At 43.1% G+C, this 17,632-nt stretch overlaps 1 protein-coding gene across 1 annotated transcript; it reads right to left on the bottom strand.

Annotated features, from left to right (window-relative positions):
* Positions 1 to 5,179: 5,179 nt before the first annotated feature.
* LOC120018760 (P2X purinoceptor 5-like) lies at positions 5,180 to 16,345 on the bottom strand. Its single transcript, XM_038961965.1, has 13 exons — positions 16,285 to 16,345; positions 15,872 to 16,035; positions 15,474 to 15,624; positions 13,440 to 13,511; positions 13,241 to 13,316; positions 13,039 to 13,135; positions 9,309 to 9,404; positions 8,972 to 9,113; positions 8,637 to 8,767; positions 8,328 to 8,421; positions 8,155 to 8,220; positions 5,544 to 5,629; positions 5,180 to 5,430 (listed from the first exon to the last, which is right to left on the bottom strand). The coding sequence occupies exons 2-13, from the start codon at positions 16,018 to 16,020 to the stop codon at positions 5,322 to 5,324; spliced, it is 1,269 nt and encodes a 422-aa protein (XP_038817893.1). The 5' UTR covers positions 16,021 to 16,035; positions 16,285 to 16,345; the 3' UTR covers positions 5,180 to 5,321.
* Positions 16,346 to 17,632: the final 1,287 nt, after the last annotated feature.

Raw genomic sequence — 17,632 nt, 5'->3', positions numbered from 1 at the left:
AGAGATGGAAATTTCAGGATTTTTGGTGGCCTTTCTAAGCCAGGATTCAGACACGGCTAGGACATCCGAGTTGGCGGAGTGTGCTAAAGCAGTGAATAAAACAAACTTAGGGAGGAGGCTTCTAATGTTAACATGCATGAAACCAAGGCTTTTACAGTTACAGAAGTCAACAAATGAGAGCGCCTGGGGAATGGGAGTGGAGCTAGGGGCTGCAGGGCCTGGGTTAACCTCTACATCACCATAGGAACAGAGGAGGAGTAGGATAAGGGTATGGCTAAAGGCTATAAGAACTGTTTGTCTAGTACGTTCAGAACAGAAAGCAAAAGGAGCAGATTTCTGGGCGCGGAAGAATAGATTCAAGGCATAATGTACAGACAAGGGTATGGTAGGATGTGAGTACAGTGGAGGTAAACCTAGGCATTGAGTGACGATGAGAGAGGTTTTGTCTCTAGAGGCACCATTTAATCCAGGTGAGGTTACTGCATTTGTGGGGGGTGGAACAAAAGGGCTAGCTAAGGCATATTAAGCAGGGCTGGAGGCTCTACAGTGAAATAAGATCAGTCGTGATGGATCGGCGGGGCTCCGTGTCGTCAGTAATAGGGTCCAGGCCAATTGGCAGAATAGGTATTGTAGCCCAAGAATTGGCTGATGGAGCTCTTCGGCTAGCTTGGAGATGGGCCTAGCTCGAGGCTAGCTCCAGCCTAACTGGTGCTTGCTTCGGTACAGAGACGTTAGCCAGGAGTAGCCACTCCGATAGCAGCTAGTTAGCTGCGATGATCCGGTGTAAAGGTTCAGAGCTTGCGGTAGGAATCCGGAGATGTGGTAGAGAAAAAGCAGTCCGATATGCTCTGGGTTGATATCGCACTGTGCAGACTGGCAGGAATTGACCGGGCTGAGGCTGGCTGATGTCCGAGTTAACGGTGATGACCGCTAGCAGTGGCTAACTGACTACTAGCTAGTAGCTAGTTAGCTGGCTAGCTTCTGATGGGGGTTCCAGTTCTAAAGTGTAAAAAAATAGCAGATCCGTACCACTTTGGGTGAGGCGGGTTGTTCAGTCCGTAGATGTAAATTGAGATAAAAAATATATACTAAATATATACAAAGAAAACTATATATACATGGGACGGGGCGGGACAAGACAAAACAGACGTACGACTGCTACGCCATCTTGGAACCGAAATCGGGTAGAGCGAAAGTACCGACATGAGTAGGGATAGTGTTTGTGATTCAAAAAACTTGCTGTGTCTCAAACTAAACTAAAACCGAAGCAAATAAAGGTTTACTTATTACTTAGTACTAACCAAAATAGAATCCCAGCCTTCTATGGAGCTGGAAGAAGTCTCCACTGGCTTTGGCCTGAACATCTGTTATTTTCTGTACCAGCAACTCCCCAAAGTCAAAGCTCTTTCTCTCTATGGCCACATGCAGGGCTGTCTGATCTACAGAGAAATGCCAATCAATCAAGCAATCAATAAATCAGTTATGAACAATATATACCAGCCGTATTTAATGGGTAGTTCTAGCATTTGCCCTTGAGCATTGTTAGATTTCTGACCAAGAATGAAAATGAGACACTTTCTCTCTCTGTCTCACATTTGAACTCTGGGTCAGTGAGATGTTTATTGGTAACTTCAAGATGCTGTAGTAGCCCATTTAGTTTGATTTCGTCTCCTTTTGAAGCTGCCGCAAACAAACGTTCCATGTCAAATGTCTTGGTTTCCTCCAAATTCTGGTCTTTAGTTAATATCAGAAGTCCATCTGTATTTTTTCTGAAATACAGTATATAGCACCAAAATTACACATGTTATAAACAGCTTTGCTTTGAATCCTTAATTAGAGCAGATGAGCCTATTGAATTAATAACATTACAGCAGGATGCATTTCTGGAATGTTTCGACTGTTCTTGTCTATTAATGTTCTGTATTGTGTAACACTTCAAGTTTTGTGTGGCCCAGGAAGAGTTGCTGCTGCTTTTGCAACAGCTAATGGGGATCCTAATAAAATGCCAAAAATACCAAAAAAGTCCTCCACAGGCAGCGTTGGCTGAAACACGCTTTGACTTTTGAGTGTAATGTAATTGAATAGGGTGATCTACTCTGATTAGTATATACATGTGCACTGTAAAATAATTATTGAGGTGATCAGTAAATTGTACTTGAAAATATAATTATTTTGACATCTTTACTTGAATATAATTAGTACTTTACTCTACTTCACTTGTTCAATCAACACCCCCCCCCCCCCCAAAAAAAAATGAATTCAACATAAGATAAATGTATAATCTAAACAACTATTTGTGTGTAAAAACGACGAGGAAAATTGTGTTTAACTTACTCAATTTTCATAATATTTTCAATCTACTTAAGAATTTGAAGTTCTTCCAACAACTTGCCATGTGGCTCTGTTTTCAAAGAATTGTGGGTAATTGTGTTTAAAAAAAATACTTTTACTCAATGTTGTATGCATGTTTGAAGACCGAAAAGAACATTTCTATATTAGTATCAAACTGTTTGTTATGCTATGAGGTGCAATGGATCATGATGAATGGATATCAAAACCGTCCAGAAAATGTACTTTCAATAATGAGACCATCCATTCTCACCTATGTGAGAATGCTGTTCATTGACTACAGCTCAGTATTCAACACCATAGTGCCCACGAAGCTCATCACTAAGCTAAGGACCCTGGGACTAAACACCTCCCTCTGCAACTGGATCCTGGACTTCCTGACGGGCCGCCCCAGGTGGTAAGGGTAAGAAACAACACGTCTGCTACGCTGATCCTCAACACTGGGGCCCCTCAAGGGTTAGTACTTAGTCCCCTCCTGTACTCCCTGTTCACCCATGACTGCATGGCCAAACACGACTCCAACACCATCATTAAGTTTGCTGACGACACAACAGTGGTAGGCCTGATGACCGACAACGATGAGACGGCCTATAGGGAGGAGGTCAGAGGCCTGGCAGCGTGGTGCCAGGACAACAACCGCTCCCTCAATGTGAGCAAGACAAAGGAGCTGATCGTGGACTACAGGAAAACATCAACGGGTCTGTAGTGGAGCGGGTTGAGAGTTTCAAGTTCCTTGGTGTCCACATCACCAATGAATTATCATGATCCAAACACACCAAGGCAGTCATGAAGAGGGCACGACAACACCTTTTCCCCCTCAGGAGACTGAAAAGATTCGGCATGGGTCCCCAGATCCAAAGTTATACAGATGCACCATTGAGAGCATCCTGACCGGTTGCATCACCGCCTGGTATGGCAACTGCTCAGCATCTGACCGTAAGGCGCTACAGAGAGTAGTGCGTACGGCCCAGTACATCACTGGGGCCAAGCTTCCTGCCATCATCAAGGACCTATATAATAGGCGGTGTCAGAGGAAAGCCCAAAAATGGTCAGAGACTTCAGTCACCCAAGTCTAGGACCAAAAGGCTACTTAACAGCTTCTACCCCCAAGCCATAAGACTGCTTAACAATTAATCAAATGGCCATCGGACTATTTACATTGACACCCCCCCCCCCCCCCCCCCCCCCTAATTGTTTTGTAAACTGCTGCTACTCACTGTTTATTATCTATGCATAGTCACTTCACCCCTACCTACATGTACAAATTACCTCAACTAACCTGTACCCCCACACATTGACTCGGTACCGGTACCCCCTGTATATAGCCTTGTTATTGTTATTGTTATTTTATTCTGTAACTTTTTATAATTTTTTACTTTAGTTTATTTGGTAAAAGTTGTCTTAACTCTTTTTTAACTGCACTGTTGGTTAAGGGCTTGTAAGTAAGCATTTCACGGTAAGGTCTACACTTGTTGTATTCGGCGCATGTGACAAATATAGTTTGATTTGATTAGTTAGCACCTGCGCACCACTCTTGACAGAGTCATAAACATCAAGCTACAATGCTTGCAGCTTAACCCCCAGTTAGTGCTAGTGGAATGAGCACTGTGCTCAACAATTCCTGCTAAAGTGGATAAAAATGTAAAGTGATCAAATACATAAAGCCATGTTTAACACTAAGACCTGATCAATGAAAGTAACTAAACAGAAAGATTAACAGTTCTAGATTTAATCAAATTAAGTTGAATCTTAGACATTTTTTATACAGGACTTAACTTTTAGTGTTTCACAAACAGTAAAATATAAAGTATATAATACTTAAAAATACATCAATACAGCAAATAGTTGCATAATATTTTTTAAAGTATGTTTTTGTATCCAACTGGCCGCCTTTTTGTCTTCTTTTTGGATTACCTGCCATTTAGACGCCTAACTTCCACTGACCTTATCACAACATTGTCACATTGTTAAAGAGATGTTAAGTTAATTACTTATTATGTTGCTCTTGTGTATGAGTCTGTAAGAAATGAGTACCAAAATGTAGCACCTCTCTTCAAGAGGGCACATCAACTTATGTGGTAGACTCCTTATCAGGACTTGTCTCGCTGATAAGTGGTTGGTCCAGTTCATTTGGGTGTTCATTGGGGTCTAGTCCTTTGGGTGTGGTACACTGTTGTTAGGCTTGGGGTTAGATAAAGGGGAGGAAGATGTTGTCTGTCCTGCTCCTCCCACTCACTCACTAGACAAGATGGATGGCATTGCTGTTGTTCTGGAAAAATAAAATAAAAAATAAAACATTAAAGTTCATCCTATCCTAATTTAAATAGCTTAGTATTGATACCTGAAATGTTACGTGAATATCTTAATCTAACACTATATCTTCATATGTAGTCTATTGATATGCCATCATCGTTAACTAATTCAGCTAAAATAATGATATCTGAGATTTGAACTCACCCAGAAAGTATGTCTTAAGGTGTTACCTCACAAGTGATCAGTGACCAGACAAGACAGTAAAAAATACCAGTTTGCTCATTCACTCATTTCTTGTCTAGTCTTGATTCTAGATAGATAGAGTAAGCATGCATGGCAAAACTGTCAAGTTCATTAGCATATGATACTTTATGGTGTTATATACTGAACCTTTGTATGTACAGTACCAGTCAAAAATGTGGACACACCTACTCATTCAAAGGTTTTTCTTTATTTTGACTATTTTCTACATTGTAAAATAATAGTGAAGACATCAGAACTATGAAATAACACATATGCAATCATGTAGTAACCAAAAAAGTGTTAAACAAATCAAAATGTATTTTATATTTGAGGTTCTTCAAAGTAGCCACCCTTTGCATTGATGACAGCTTTGCACAATCTTGGCATTCTCTCAACCAGCTTCTTTAGGTACGGCTAAGTGAGCTGCTGTCATGATTAAACCTCTGGTGATAGGTCAGTGAGCTGCTGCCATAGTGTTAAAGCACAGTTGATACGTCAGTGACCAGTTGTTCTTCTGGGGTTTGTTTTGTATCCTCTTTAGAACCGTTATATTGTTCTGTGATGTCAGAAAGGTTTCTGTCTTTCCTGTAGAAGGGGGAGTGTGAATGAACATTACATTTTATAACAAGAGTCTCTTAATCTCTGTTACCAGGAAAAAAAATTGTAACTCAGGCAAATATTTATTGTAAATGCCATACTTCTTGACGTTTTCAAACTTCCAGTCCTTATAGAACTCCCTCTTTTTCATCAGGTATAGAAGAATCCAGTCACAGAGCCAGGTCCCCTGCAACAAAACGAGGCCCATGAACATATATAATATAAAACAATAAAATATAGAGAATATACTATATACCTGTATTACAGAGGAGGCTGGTGGGAGGAGCTAGAGGAGGACGGGGTCATTGGTGTTACGTCCGTCTTTAGAATGAGACCAAGGTGCAGCGTGGTAGGCGTACATTTTTTCTTTATTCAAAATGACACCGAAAAACAACAAAATAAGAAAACGAACGTAAAGCTATATGCAGTGCAGAAAGCAACTACACACAAACAGATCCCACAACTCAAGGTGGGAAAAAGGGCTGCCTAAGTATGATCCCCAATCAGAGACAACGATAGACAGCTGCCTCTGATTGGGAACCATACCCGGCCAACAAAGAAATAGACAAACTAGAATGCCCACCCAAATCACACCCTGACTTAACCAAATAGAGAAATAAAAAGGCTCTCTAAGGTCGGGGCATGACAGTACACCCCCCCCCCCCCCCCCCCCCCCCCCCAAAGGTGCGGACACCGGCCGCAAAACCTGACTCTATAGGGGGGGGTCCAGGTGGGCATCTATCCTCGGTGGCGGCTCCGGTTCGGGACGTAGCCCCCGCTCCGCACGCTGATCTCTCCGCTTCCGTGGAACCGGACGTGGATCGTCGCCGAAGACTCCGGACCGTGAATCGTTGCCGGAGGAACCGGACCGTGGATCATCGCCGGAGGCTCTGGACTGGGAACCCCCGCTGGAGGCTCTGGACTGCAGACCGCCGCTGGAGGCTCTGGACTGCAGACCGCCGCTGGAGGCTCTGGACTGCAGACCGCCGCTGGAGGCTCTGGACTGCAGATCGTCGCTGGAGGCTCTGGACTGTGGACTGTCTCAGGAGGTTCCGGACCGTGGACCGTCACTGCAGGCTTCGTGCCATGGATCATCACTGGAGGCTTCGGGCCATGGATCATCACTGGAGGCTTTGGGCCATGGATCATCACTGGAGGCTTCGGGCCATGGATCATCACTGGAGGCTTCGGGCCATGGATCATCACTGCAGGCTTCGGGCCATGGATCATCACTGGAGGCGTCGGGCCATGGATCATCACTGCAGGCTTTGTGCCATGGATCATCACTGGAGGCTTCGGGCCATGGATCATCACTGAAGGCTTTGGGCCATGGATCATCACTGGCTTTGTGCGTGGAGCAGGCACAGGACGTACTAGGCTGGAGACACGCACTGGAGGCCGGGTGCATGGAGCTGGCACAGGATATACTGGACCGTGGAGGTGCACTGGAGGACTGGAGCGTAGAACTGGCACAACTCGTCCTGGCTGGATGCTCACTTTAGCCCGGCAAGTGCGGGGCGCTGACACAGGACGCACTGGGCTGTGCAGGCGCACTGGAGATACCCTGCGTAGAGTTGGCACAACCCGTCCTGGCTGGATGCTCACTTTAGCCCGGGAAGTGCGGGGCACTGGCACAGGACGCACTGGGCTGTGAAGGCGCACTGGCGACACAGTGCGTAGAGCCGGCGCAGGATATCCTGGACCGAGGAGGCGTACTGGAGAACAGGAGCGCTGAGCTGGCACAACCCGTCCTGGCTGTTTGCTCAATTTTGCACGGTAAGTGCAAGGAGCTGGCACAGAACGCACCGGGCTGTGCATGCGCACTGGAGACACATTGCGTATCTCCGCAAAACATGGTGCCTGAACGGTCACACGCTCCTTAAAGCGAGTGCGGGGAGTTGGCTCTGGTCTGAAACCTGGCTCCGCCAACCACCCCGTGTGCAGCCCCCCCCCAAAATTTGGGGCTGCCTCTCGTGCTTGCGTCATATCCTTGATTCCTGGTTTCGTCGCCGTTCCTCTCTCCATGCCTCCACCTGCTCCCATGGAAGGCGATCCTTTCCGGCCTGGATCTCCTCCCACGTCCAGGATCCTTTACCGTCTAATATATCCTCCCACGTCCAGGATGTCTGCTCCTCCTGGCCACGCTGCTTGGTCCTTTGGTGGTGGGATCTTCTGTTACGTCCGTCGTTAGAATGAGACCAAGGTGCAGCGTGGTAGGCGTACATTTTTTCTTTATTCAAAATGACACCGAAAAACAACAAAATAAGAAAACGAATGTAAAGCTATATGCAGTGCAGAAAGCAACAACACACAAACAAGATCCCACAACTGAAGGTGGGAAAAAGAGCTGCCTAAGTATGATCCCCAATCAGAGACAACAATAGACAGCTGCCTCTGATTGGGAACCATACCCGGCCAACAAAGAAATAGACAAACTAGAATGCCCACCCAAATCACACCCTGACCTAACCAAATAGAGAAATAAAAAGTCTCTCTAAGGTCAGGGCGTGACAATTGGAATGACTGTAATGGAATAAATGGAACGTCTACCATTCCATTTCTACCATTCCAGACATTACAGACCACCAGCCTCTTCTGTGAAATTGATAAGTATTGTCTCAATACGAATGTCATCTTTTTTTTAAAACAAGTTAATCTGAAAGTATTGTTTTGACTGTACAGGTATGTGCAGGTCTGTTGAATAATACTTACACCACCAATACAAGCTAGTCCTGAGCCTATATTGATAACGGTGGGAATGATACAGAACTTTCCAGCCTGTAGTAGAAAATAGAAGAAAGTAACAATATGGGAATCAAAACATCAGGAAACAAAATAGATGCATTCATCCTGAAAAGCCATATAATAAGACATATTTCTCATACCTTTCCATGCACCATGATGTTGATGCGTATGCCATACACTTTGAATTGTGTTCGGTAGACTTCTCCAGACTCATTTTTGTAATACCGAGCATGTCTGTTATGAGAGTACCAAAAATGTGGAAGATTGAAGTAGGACTTCAAATTAAGTATTATTTGTCAACTTCTTGTGTGTGTGTTCATGTGTGTGTGAGTGTGCGTGTGCGTGTGCGTGTGCGTGTGCGTGTGCGTGTGCGTGTGCGTGTGTGTGTGTGTGTGTGTGTGTGTGTGTGTGTGTGTGTGTGTGTGTGTGTGCGCGCAAATGTGTGTCACCTGAAGTTGAATCCTGTGGACTCTCTGGACCCATTAATGTCAATGCGAGTAAAGTTGTACCGGGGCTTGCATTCTGAGTGATCTCTGTCAAGGTCACACTTCCACTTAATCAGAATTCCAATTGAACCACCCTGGAGAGAGAGAGAGAGTATTGATAGCGAAATGCTCTATTTACATGATTTATGTATTTTGTTGGTGGCTTACTCTTTGATGGTATGCACATCTTACAGAGTCTACATTTAACTGCTTAAAGTAATTGAAAAAAACATCCTCATCCTTATCAACGTCATCATCAATAACAACAACAAATACACTTTTCAATTGTGAAAACTGACCCTCAAAACCATGTCCTGAAAGCTGTGTCCAGTCTGGTAAACAATGTCTCCCAGGCGAAATATGGGGCAGTAGGGTTCAAGGAGCTCATCATAGTGACATTTCTTCAGATGGTATTTGTCAGCTGTGTCCTGAACATTGGCCCTGTTAATTGGGTGAAACATTTTAAAGATAAATGTTTTCATATCAAATTGCAGAAAGTAAACACTCTGAAATACTTCATATTAACCGAGTAAAAGACTCCAGCTCTAGTTTATACATTTAAACATTTGAAGAAAACTCTGGCAGAAATCCATCGGTCTGTCTATTTTGTATGTGTTTTTAACATAGATAACTTACTTTGAGAAACTGAATTTGGGAAATCGGATGAAATTCTTTATGAAGATGGTGAAGTTCTCAGCTTCTCTTAAAATAGACATGCGTTTATGTCCATCCCTGAAGACATGAAAGGGAAGGAAGATTACTACTGTGTACACATGCTCATGTGTGTGTGTGTGTGTGTGTGTGTGTGTGTGTGTGTGTGTGTGTGTGTGTGTGTGTGTGTGTGTGTGTGTGTGTGTGTGTGTGTATGTGTGTATGTGTGTATGTATGTATGTATGTATGTATGTGCGTGTGTGCGTGCGTGTATGTGCCTGTGTGTGTGTAGGATACGGACCCTTGTTAAGGTAAGGGGTGGCGGTTGGGTGAGGGGTGGAAGAGGATACGAACCGGATTAGAGTAAGGCTAGGTGGTAGGGGGAAGGGTTAGATATCTCTAAATTGGATAGAACAAGAAAAAGAAAATAAATAAACTGTAATTGTATATTTAAAAATAAAATGTATGTATAAAATAACATATTGTAATGTGTGATTGGAGTCAGTTGTGCACGGCTATGTCGGGGATAGTGGAATATGTTGGGTCAGTTTCAACCTTGGAGCATTTTGGACATGGGGGTGTCTGTGGTCCATTTGGCCTCTTCCACAGCTTCCTTCAATAATGGGCTATGGATGGATCTGTTGATGAACTTCTGACCAATGATTGACTGAATCCAGATATGTTGTGGGTGTAATGATTACTGATTTACTTTGGTAGTCTGTAGGCCATTGTTATTGCTATGTTTTGGATTGTCAGTAGCCAATTCATCTGCTGTGGTGAGGCTGTTATCCAGGCTGGTAGGGCGTATTTAAAGAAAGATCGGATGTAGCTGATATAGACTTTAAACACTGTCTGAGGTGATTTTCTATATTTTCTTCCGCACATGGTTTTTAAGTGGTTGAGTCTTTTTCGTCCCTCTCTCTTTATGTTCGCGATATGTGTTGTCCAGTGCATGTTCTTCTGAAAGGTGACGCCAAGGAATTTAGCCACTTTTTCTAAATGTATTAATTTGCCATAAAGCTTGAGTTCAATGGGTTTCTTTGTTTTTTGGATGGTGCTTCTTGTAAAGAGGACACATTAAGTCTTTTGTGGGTTTCAACTTTACGCACCACATGTTAGACCATGTCTCTAACTCTTGAATAGACTGCTCAAGTTTTTTGGCAGCAAGTTGAGGACATTTGGAGCTGGACCAGTAGCAGAGGTTGTCAGCAAACTGTGAAACTTGACCTATGGTGGATGGAGGTTAATAGATGTCTAATATATATAGCAGGAATGCCATAGGACTGCTCCCTTTGGGACACCTGCTTCAGGGGTAAATGGTGGGGATATTGCTGTGGAAGCCTTTACTTTATTTGTGCGGTTGTGGAGGAAGCTGGTGTTGATGTTTTTGATGGAAGGTGGTAGTTTAAGATTGGAGTCTGCAAGTCGATAGCACAACTCATTATGCCACATCTTGTCGAATGCCTTTTCTATATCTAAGAAGACGGCCAGGGTAAAAAATGTTTTCTTTAAATTTTGGAGAATTTCTTCTGAAAGTCTTATCTGTAGTTGATCTTGTTTTTTTGACGCCAGCCTGATGGACTCCAAGAAGGCCCATTTCCTCAGTGTGGCTGCTCAGTCTTTGGATGAGTACTCTCTCAAACAGCTTTCTAACATGGCTGAGGAGGCTGACTGGTCTGTAGCTTGTGATGTTGTATGGGTCTTTATCAGGTTTGTGAATCATTATAACAACTGCAGATTTCCAAGGCAGGAGGAAGTGGCCGTGGGTGAGACATGAGGTGCAAGAGGTTGCAAGAGGTTGGAAAGGTGGTGTAGGTATTCATTGGGTGCTTGTTTATTGATGGTGCTGTCAATGTTTTCTACCCCAGATGTTTCGATTATTTTTTAAATTCAGATGGATCTTAGTTTCTTCGATAGTGACGGATCGGGGTGGATTTTTCTATTTATTTAAACTTTATTTAACTAGGCAAGTCAGTTAAGAACACATTCTTATTTACAATGACGGCCTACCAAAAGGCAAAAGGCCTCCTGCGGGGACGGGGGCTGGGATTAATAATAAAAATATAGGACAAAATACACATCATGACGAGAGACACCACAACACTACATAAAGAGAGACCTAAGACAACAACATATCATGGCAGAAACACATCACACACAGCATGGTAACAACACCACATGACAACAACATTGTAGCAACACAACATGGCAGCAGCACAATATGGTAGCAGCACAAAACATGGTACAAACATTATTGGGCACAGACAACAGCACAAAGGCAAGGATGTAGAGATAACAATACATCATACAAAGCAGCCACAACTGTCAGTAAGAGTGTCCATGATTGAGTCTTTGAATGACGAGATGGAGATAAAACTATCCAGTTTGAGTGTTTTTACAGCTCATCCCAGTCGCTAGCTGCAGCGAACTGAAAAGAGGAGCGACCCAGGGATGTGTGTGTTTTGGGGACATTTAACAGAATGTGACTGGCAGAACGGGTGTTGTATGTGGAGGATGAGGGCTGCAGTATGTACTGTATCTCAGATAGGGGGGAAAGAGGCCTAAGAGGGTTTTATAAATAAGCATCAACCAGTGGGGCTTCAACGGGTATCCAGAGATGACCAGTTTACAAAGGAGTATAGAGTGCAGTGATGTGTCCTATAAGGAGCATTGGTGGCAAATCTGATGGCCGAATGGTAAAGAACATCTAGTCGCTCGAGAGCACCCTTACCTGCCAATCTATAAATTATGTCTCCGTCATCTAGCATGGGTAGGATGGTCATCTGAATCAGGGTTAGTTTGGCAGCTGGGGTGAAAGAGGAACGATTACGATAGAAGAAACCAAGTCTAGATTTAACTTTAGCCTGCAGATTTGATATGTGCTAAGAGAAGGACAGTGGTGACTACCTCAAGCTCTAAACCCTCAGGTAGTAATCACACCAGTGGGAGAGGGGCATTCTTCTTACCAAACCACATGACCTTTGTTCTGGAGGTGTTAAGAATAATGTTAAGGGCAGAGAAAGCTTGGTGGACACTAAGAAAGCTTTGTTGTAGAGCGTTTAAGGGGCCAGCTGAGTATAAGACTTTATCATCTGCATATAAATTAATGAGAGAGCTTCCTACTGCCTGAGCTATGTTGTTGATGTAAATTGAGAAAAGCATGGGGCCTAGGATCGAGCCTACTGGTCTACTGGTGTCGGGAGAGAGGTAAGTGTCAGGTGTGAGGTAAATATTGTTTTCTGTACTTCTCTATCAACAATGTTTTCCATTCTTGGTCAAAGTGAGGGTCATTGCGGCAAGAGTGGACATTGTGTAGGTGTTTTCTGAATACTATTGCTTTTGCTTTGTTATCTTCTATTTGGTCTTGGGACTTCAACACAGGTATGATATTGTTAGTTTTGTCTCCGTTAATAGTTTTGGATTTTGCTGCTTCTGCAAGGCCTTAACCACAGGCTTCAATCTGCGGTGAACCAATGGGAATATTTGCATTCTCTCGAGGGGGGGTGACAATCAGACTCGAGTTGCTCCGTTTTTTCCCCTTTGTTACACTCCAGTGATTATCGGCAATGCTCCTATGAAGCCCTCGGTGACACTCCAAAACAAAACTTAAGGGAAATTACACAAAATACACACATGAAAAAGACTGAGAGCAAGCCATTTCCTGGTAGAATGCAAAATATTTTCATTAGATTTTGTCATATCATGACACACTTACTGTGATTGGTGGTAACTCTCAATGGGGCACCAGCTATATATCTCACACGTACCACTGGATTTCCCGTTGTCTCTCAAGCAGCGGCCTGTCCTAAATCCTACAGAAAATTATATTTTATGTTTGTGAAGAGTAAAGGAGATAGTATATATAATTTCTTGTTTCAATTTGTTTCAATTCAATTTGAGTCTTCAAAAATTGCTACCATGGCCAGCTTTCACTGACTCTCCCTTTGCACAGTCTTTATCTCCCTTACAGTGGCCATCCGGCACATCAGGGCTCTGTGAAACAATACCAAACCAAATGGTATGGTTTAACAAATACAGACCAAATACAGTATATATTGGACTTTTAAAGGGTGATTAAAGGTGACAACACAAAGCAATGAAAGGGAATTCCCTTACCTCAGCACAGTTGCCCAACTTCTGGTTAGGTGTCTCTATAAAATTGGTAACAATGAAAAAAACTGCTTCACCCTATAGGAAAAAATTAAAGAGTGTTAAACAAGCCTGGTATCAACTGATAAGTGTCAGTGTGGCACGCATTTGCAGAAGAATATAGATCACGAGACACGACACATAAGTCAATACATTATATTCAAAGCGAAAAGATATGCATCAATGTATTGATGCATTAATCAATGCATTGCATTCAAGGCAAGAAAAGTTAGTGATAAAGCTGCAATGGTTATATTGGTGAAATACTCTGCCTGCCTGCCTGTCTGTCTGTCCGAGTCTTTCATCAATATACCCATTGCAGCTTTATCACCAACTTTTTTGCCTTGAATGCAATGTATTGACTTATCTGTGTGTCAATCTACTTAACGCACATACACCTACACCTCTCTCTACTCTCTCCCACCTCCACAGACAGGATATTGAAGCATAGATATGCATCTGGGTATAAGTGAATACATTGCATTCAAGGCAAAACAAATAATTGGGGATCCACATAATTGGATAATTGGGGGAAAACTCAAACTCTGTGAGTGGATAAGTCTGTATGTCTGTCTGAGTCTTTTACCCCCATTGCAGCTTTATCACCAACTTTATTGCTTTGAATGCAGTGTATTTATGTATGCATCAATATCCTATCTGGAGAGGTGGGAAAGAGGAGAGTGAGGAGGGAGAGGGAGATAAATGAGAAGAGGGGGAGTGAGGGAAATAAGGACAGAGAGAGAATGGATACGGGAGGAGGCAGAGAGAGAGAAGTAGGTGACTGCAGGAGAGGGGAGAGAGAGGGAGATGGTGAAGGAGGGAGGGAGGAGGGAGGGAGGAGGAGAGAGAAAGAGGGAGAGAGAAGAAGGGAGAGGGGGAGAGGGTGGAGGGGGTGAAAGAAGGGTGAAGGAGAGAGAAGAGAAGAGAAGGAGGGGGATAAAGAGGAGGTAGAGAGAGACAGAGGCAGGCAAAGAGCGGGATACAGAAGGAAGGTGGGAGAGAGAGAGAGAAGAGAGAGATGGAGATTAGAGAATAGAGAGAGAGGGAAACATGCCTGTCTGTGAGTTTATATGTCTGTCTGTCTGTGTTCCTGTCTGAGTATTTTTTATCAATTTTACCCATTGCAGCTTTACCAACTTTTTTTCCTTGAATGCAATGTTTTGACTTACAGTATCTTTGTTCATCAATCTACTTGAAACTTATACAGTATATTCATCAATGAATATATTTTGGCAAAATTATACCAGACTGACGCTTATCAAAAATATAATGCTGGGTGGAAGGATCTGCATGATAGCTAAAAATCTTAAGCTTCATAACTTCGTTTCAAGAAGATCTAAATGCATATTCTCATGAAATTAATTGAGATAAAATATTGGCATGCAGATGCTGTATAGACGTTTCACCATTCATGATTAACAGTGAGAAAAATGGAGGGTGACCACAAAAATGTGTGCATAAAGACAAACACATTCAACAGATGTGATACAGAGTTTTTTCTCTGACGATGAGAGTGACGGGGGTGGAACGGGGCGGTTACCATTGGAAACGCAGCCTCAGCTTTTATTATATTTTAGCAATAAGGCCCAAGGAGGTGAGATATATGGCCAATATACCATGACTAAGGGCTGTTCTTAAGCACACTGCAACGCAGAGTGCCTGAATGCAGCCATTAGCAGTGGTATGTTGGCTACATACCACAAACCCCCGAAGTGCGTTATTGCTATTATAATGGCCATAAACTAAAACCCCCCCGAGGTGCCTTATTGCTATTATAAACTGGTTACCAATGTATTTAGAACAGTAAAAATAAATATTTTGTCATACCCGTGGTATACGGTCTGATATACAGTACCAAGGCTTTCAGCCAAGCTGCATTCAGGGCTCAAACCACCCAGTTTATAATTATATTTATTCTAGCAGTCAAGCACAGTGGATGAGATAGAAATAAGACCAAACATTAACATCAAAAGACTTAAATGGGATTGTAGTTAGTCTGACCTGGGGTGGAATGACATAGTCCACAGGCTCCCACACCATCTGTCCGGACTCTGCGGTGTTGGTGACCGCCACTCCCTTCAGTTTGGTAATCACAGCACTCTGGATAGATTCCTCCTTGGCCTGGTAGGACTTCTTGCTCAGGAATACATACCTGTGTAGACCAGGAGGACAATATAGCTATCTCAATGAGGATCAAAAACATCTGCTTGAGCTTAGAAAATGTGGAGGTTACTAGGGGTTAAAAATATTGATTGTAATATATTTTACACGTTACGTTTATGTGAACTAACAAATATATGGACTAGATTGTATTTTATTAATAACATTTAATATGCCCTTAGATCATTATAAGGGCATACATCTTGAAAATGTGGAAATTAATTTGTTGAGTTCCTTACCCAACAAGGTATCCAATGATGGATAATTGTATAACTCTGTACAAAGTGCCGACTCTCTTGCTTTCTGCAATGATGAATTTTCCAGTCTTGTAGTTAAGACAGGAAAGAACATTTGAAATAATTTTGCTTTTACAGCTATTGGAAGCCATTCCCCGGCCGTGATACTGTAAATTTGAAGACAACAGTCGGTTATACAGCCACTGCAACCCTTGAACCCACAGAAGCCATCACAGTCCAGTACTTGTTCATGGGTGCCAAAATGATCAGAGAAAAATGAACTACATTGGGAAACGTTCTGATGTTGATTTCATAGTATTTTCAGTGTGCTAGTGTAACACTCATTATATTGAAAATATACATTAAAACTCACAAAAAAATATATAGTGAAATGAGATTATAGTTTAGTTTCTTACCCTGGTCTCCGAGATTATTTAAATCTGGAATCAAATTAAAATCTTGTCTCTACCCATCAGCTTTCATACTAAAAACAATGTAATGATGACATCATTTCCTTAGGTCATATATCTATTCAGCCAATGAGTTTCAAGGGGCATGGCTTTTAAATCTTCTGAAGAGACAGCTTGTGATGGGGGGAGGGAATTAACAGCACACTGTAGAGCAGCATGATTTAAAAGAAATGAGTGGCAGATGTAAGAAACAAGAAGTCACAGGATGTAGAGGTTCACAGGTGCAAGTTGTCGCAACATTTTTCCACAGCCTGTGATGTTCTGTACACAGTACACTTTCTGTCCAAAAATGATGCAGAAAAATTAATCAATGCTTTTGTCACTTCTAGGTTAGACTACTGCAATGCTCTACTTTCCGGCTATCCGGATAAAGCACTAAATAAACTTCAGTTAGTGCTAAACACGGCTGCTAGAATCTTGACTAGAATCCAAAAATGTGATCATATTACTCCAGTGCTAGCCTTTCTACACTGGCTTCCTATTAAGGCAAGGGCTGATTTCAAGGTTTTACTGCTAACCTACAAAGCATTACATGGGCTTGCTCCTACCAATCTTTCCGATTTGGTCCTGCCGTACATACCTACACGTACGCTACGGTCACAAGACGCAGGCCTCCTAACTGTCCCTAGAATTTCTAAGCAAACAGCTAGAGGCAGGACTTTCTCCTATAGAGCTCCATTTTTATGGAATGGTCTGCCTACCGATGTGAGAGACGCAGACTCGGTCTCAACCTTTAAGTCTTTATTGAAGACTCAACTCTTCAGTAGGTCCTATGATTGAGTGTAGTCTGGCCCAGGAGTGTGAAGGTGAACGGAAAGGCACTGGAGCAAAGAACCGCCCTTGCTGTCTGCCTGGCCGGTTCCCCTCTCTCCACTGGGATTCTCTGCCTCTAACCCTATTACAGGGGCTGAGTCACTGGCTTACTGGTGCTCTTCCATGCCGTCCCTAGGAGGGGTGCGTCACTTGAGTGGGTTGAGTCACTAACGTGATCTTCCTGTCTGGGTTGGCGCCCCCCCTTGGGTTGTGTTGTGGCGGAGATCTTTGTGGGCTATACTCAGCCTTGTCTCAGGATGGTAAGTTGGAGGTTGAAGATATCCCTCTAGTGGTGTGGGGGCTGTGCTTTGGCAAAGTGGGTGGGGTTATATCCTGCCTGTTGGGCCCTGTCCGGGGGTATCGTCGAATGGGGCCACAGTGTCCTCCGACCCCTCCTGTCTCAGCCTCCAGTATATATGCTGCAGTAGTTTATGTGTCGGTGGGCTAGGGTCAGTCTGTTATATCTGGAGTACTTCTCCTG

The sequence above is a fragment of the Salvelinus namaycush genome, chromosome 23 (genome assembly GCF_016432855.1).
Source record: "Salvelinus namaycush isolate Seneca chromosome 23, SaNama_1.0, whole genome shotgun sequence".
NCBI lineage: Eukaryota > Metazoa > Chordata > Actinopteri > Salmoniformes > Salmonidae > Salvelinus > Salvelinus namaycush.
The sequence above is the reverse complement of the archived record's forward strand: the minus strand, read 5'-3'. Positions and strand labels throughout refer to the sequence as shown.

What these genes read in the sequence shown, in the direction of transcription:
- LOC120018760 (XM_038961965.1), bottom strand. Translation starts at nt 16,020, where the DNA reads ATGGCTTCCAATAGCTGTAAAAGCAAAATTATTTCAAATGTTCTTTCC. An exon ending in ATCATTGGATACCTTGTTGG is followed by an intron (nt 15,625 to 15,871) that starts GTAAGGAACTCA and finishes TGGTCTACACAG; the next exon opens with GTATGTATTCCTGAGCAAGA. An exon ending in AGTTGGGCAACTGTGCTGAG is followed by an intron (nt 13,317 to 13,439) that starts GTAAGGGAATTC and finishes ATTGTTTCACAG; the next exon opens with AGCCCTGATGTGCCGGATGG.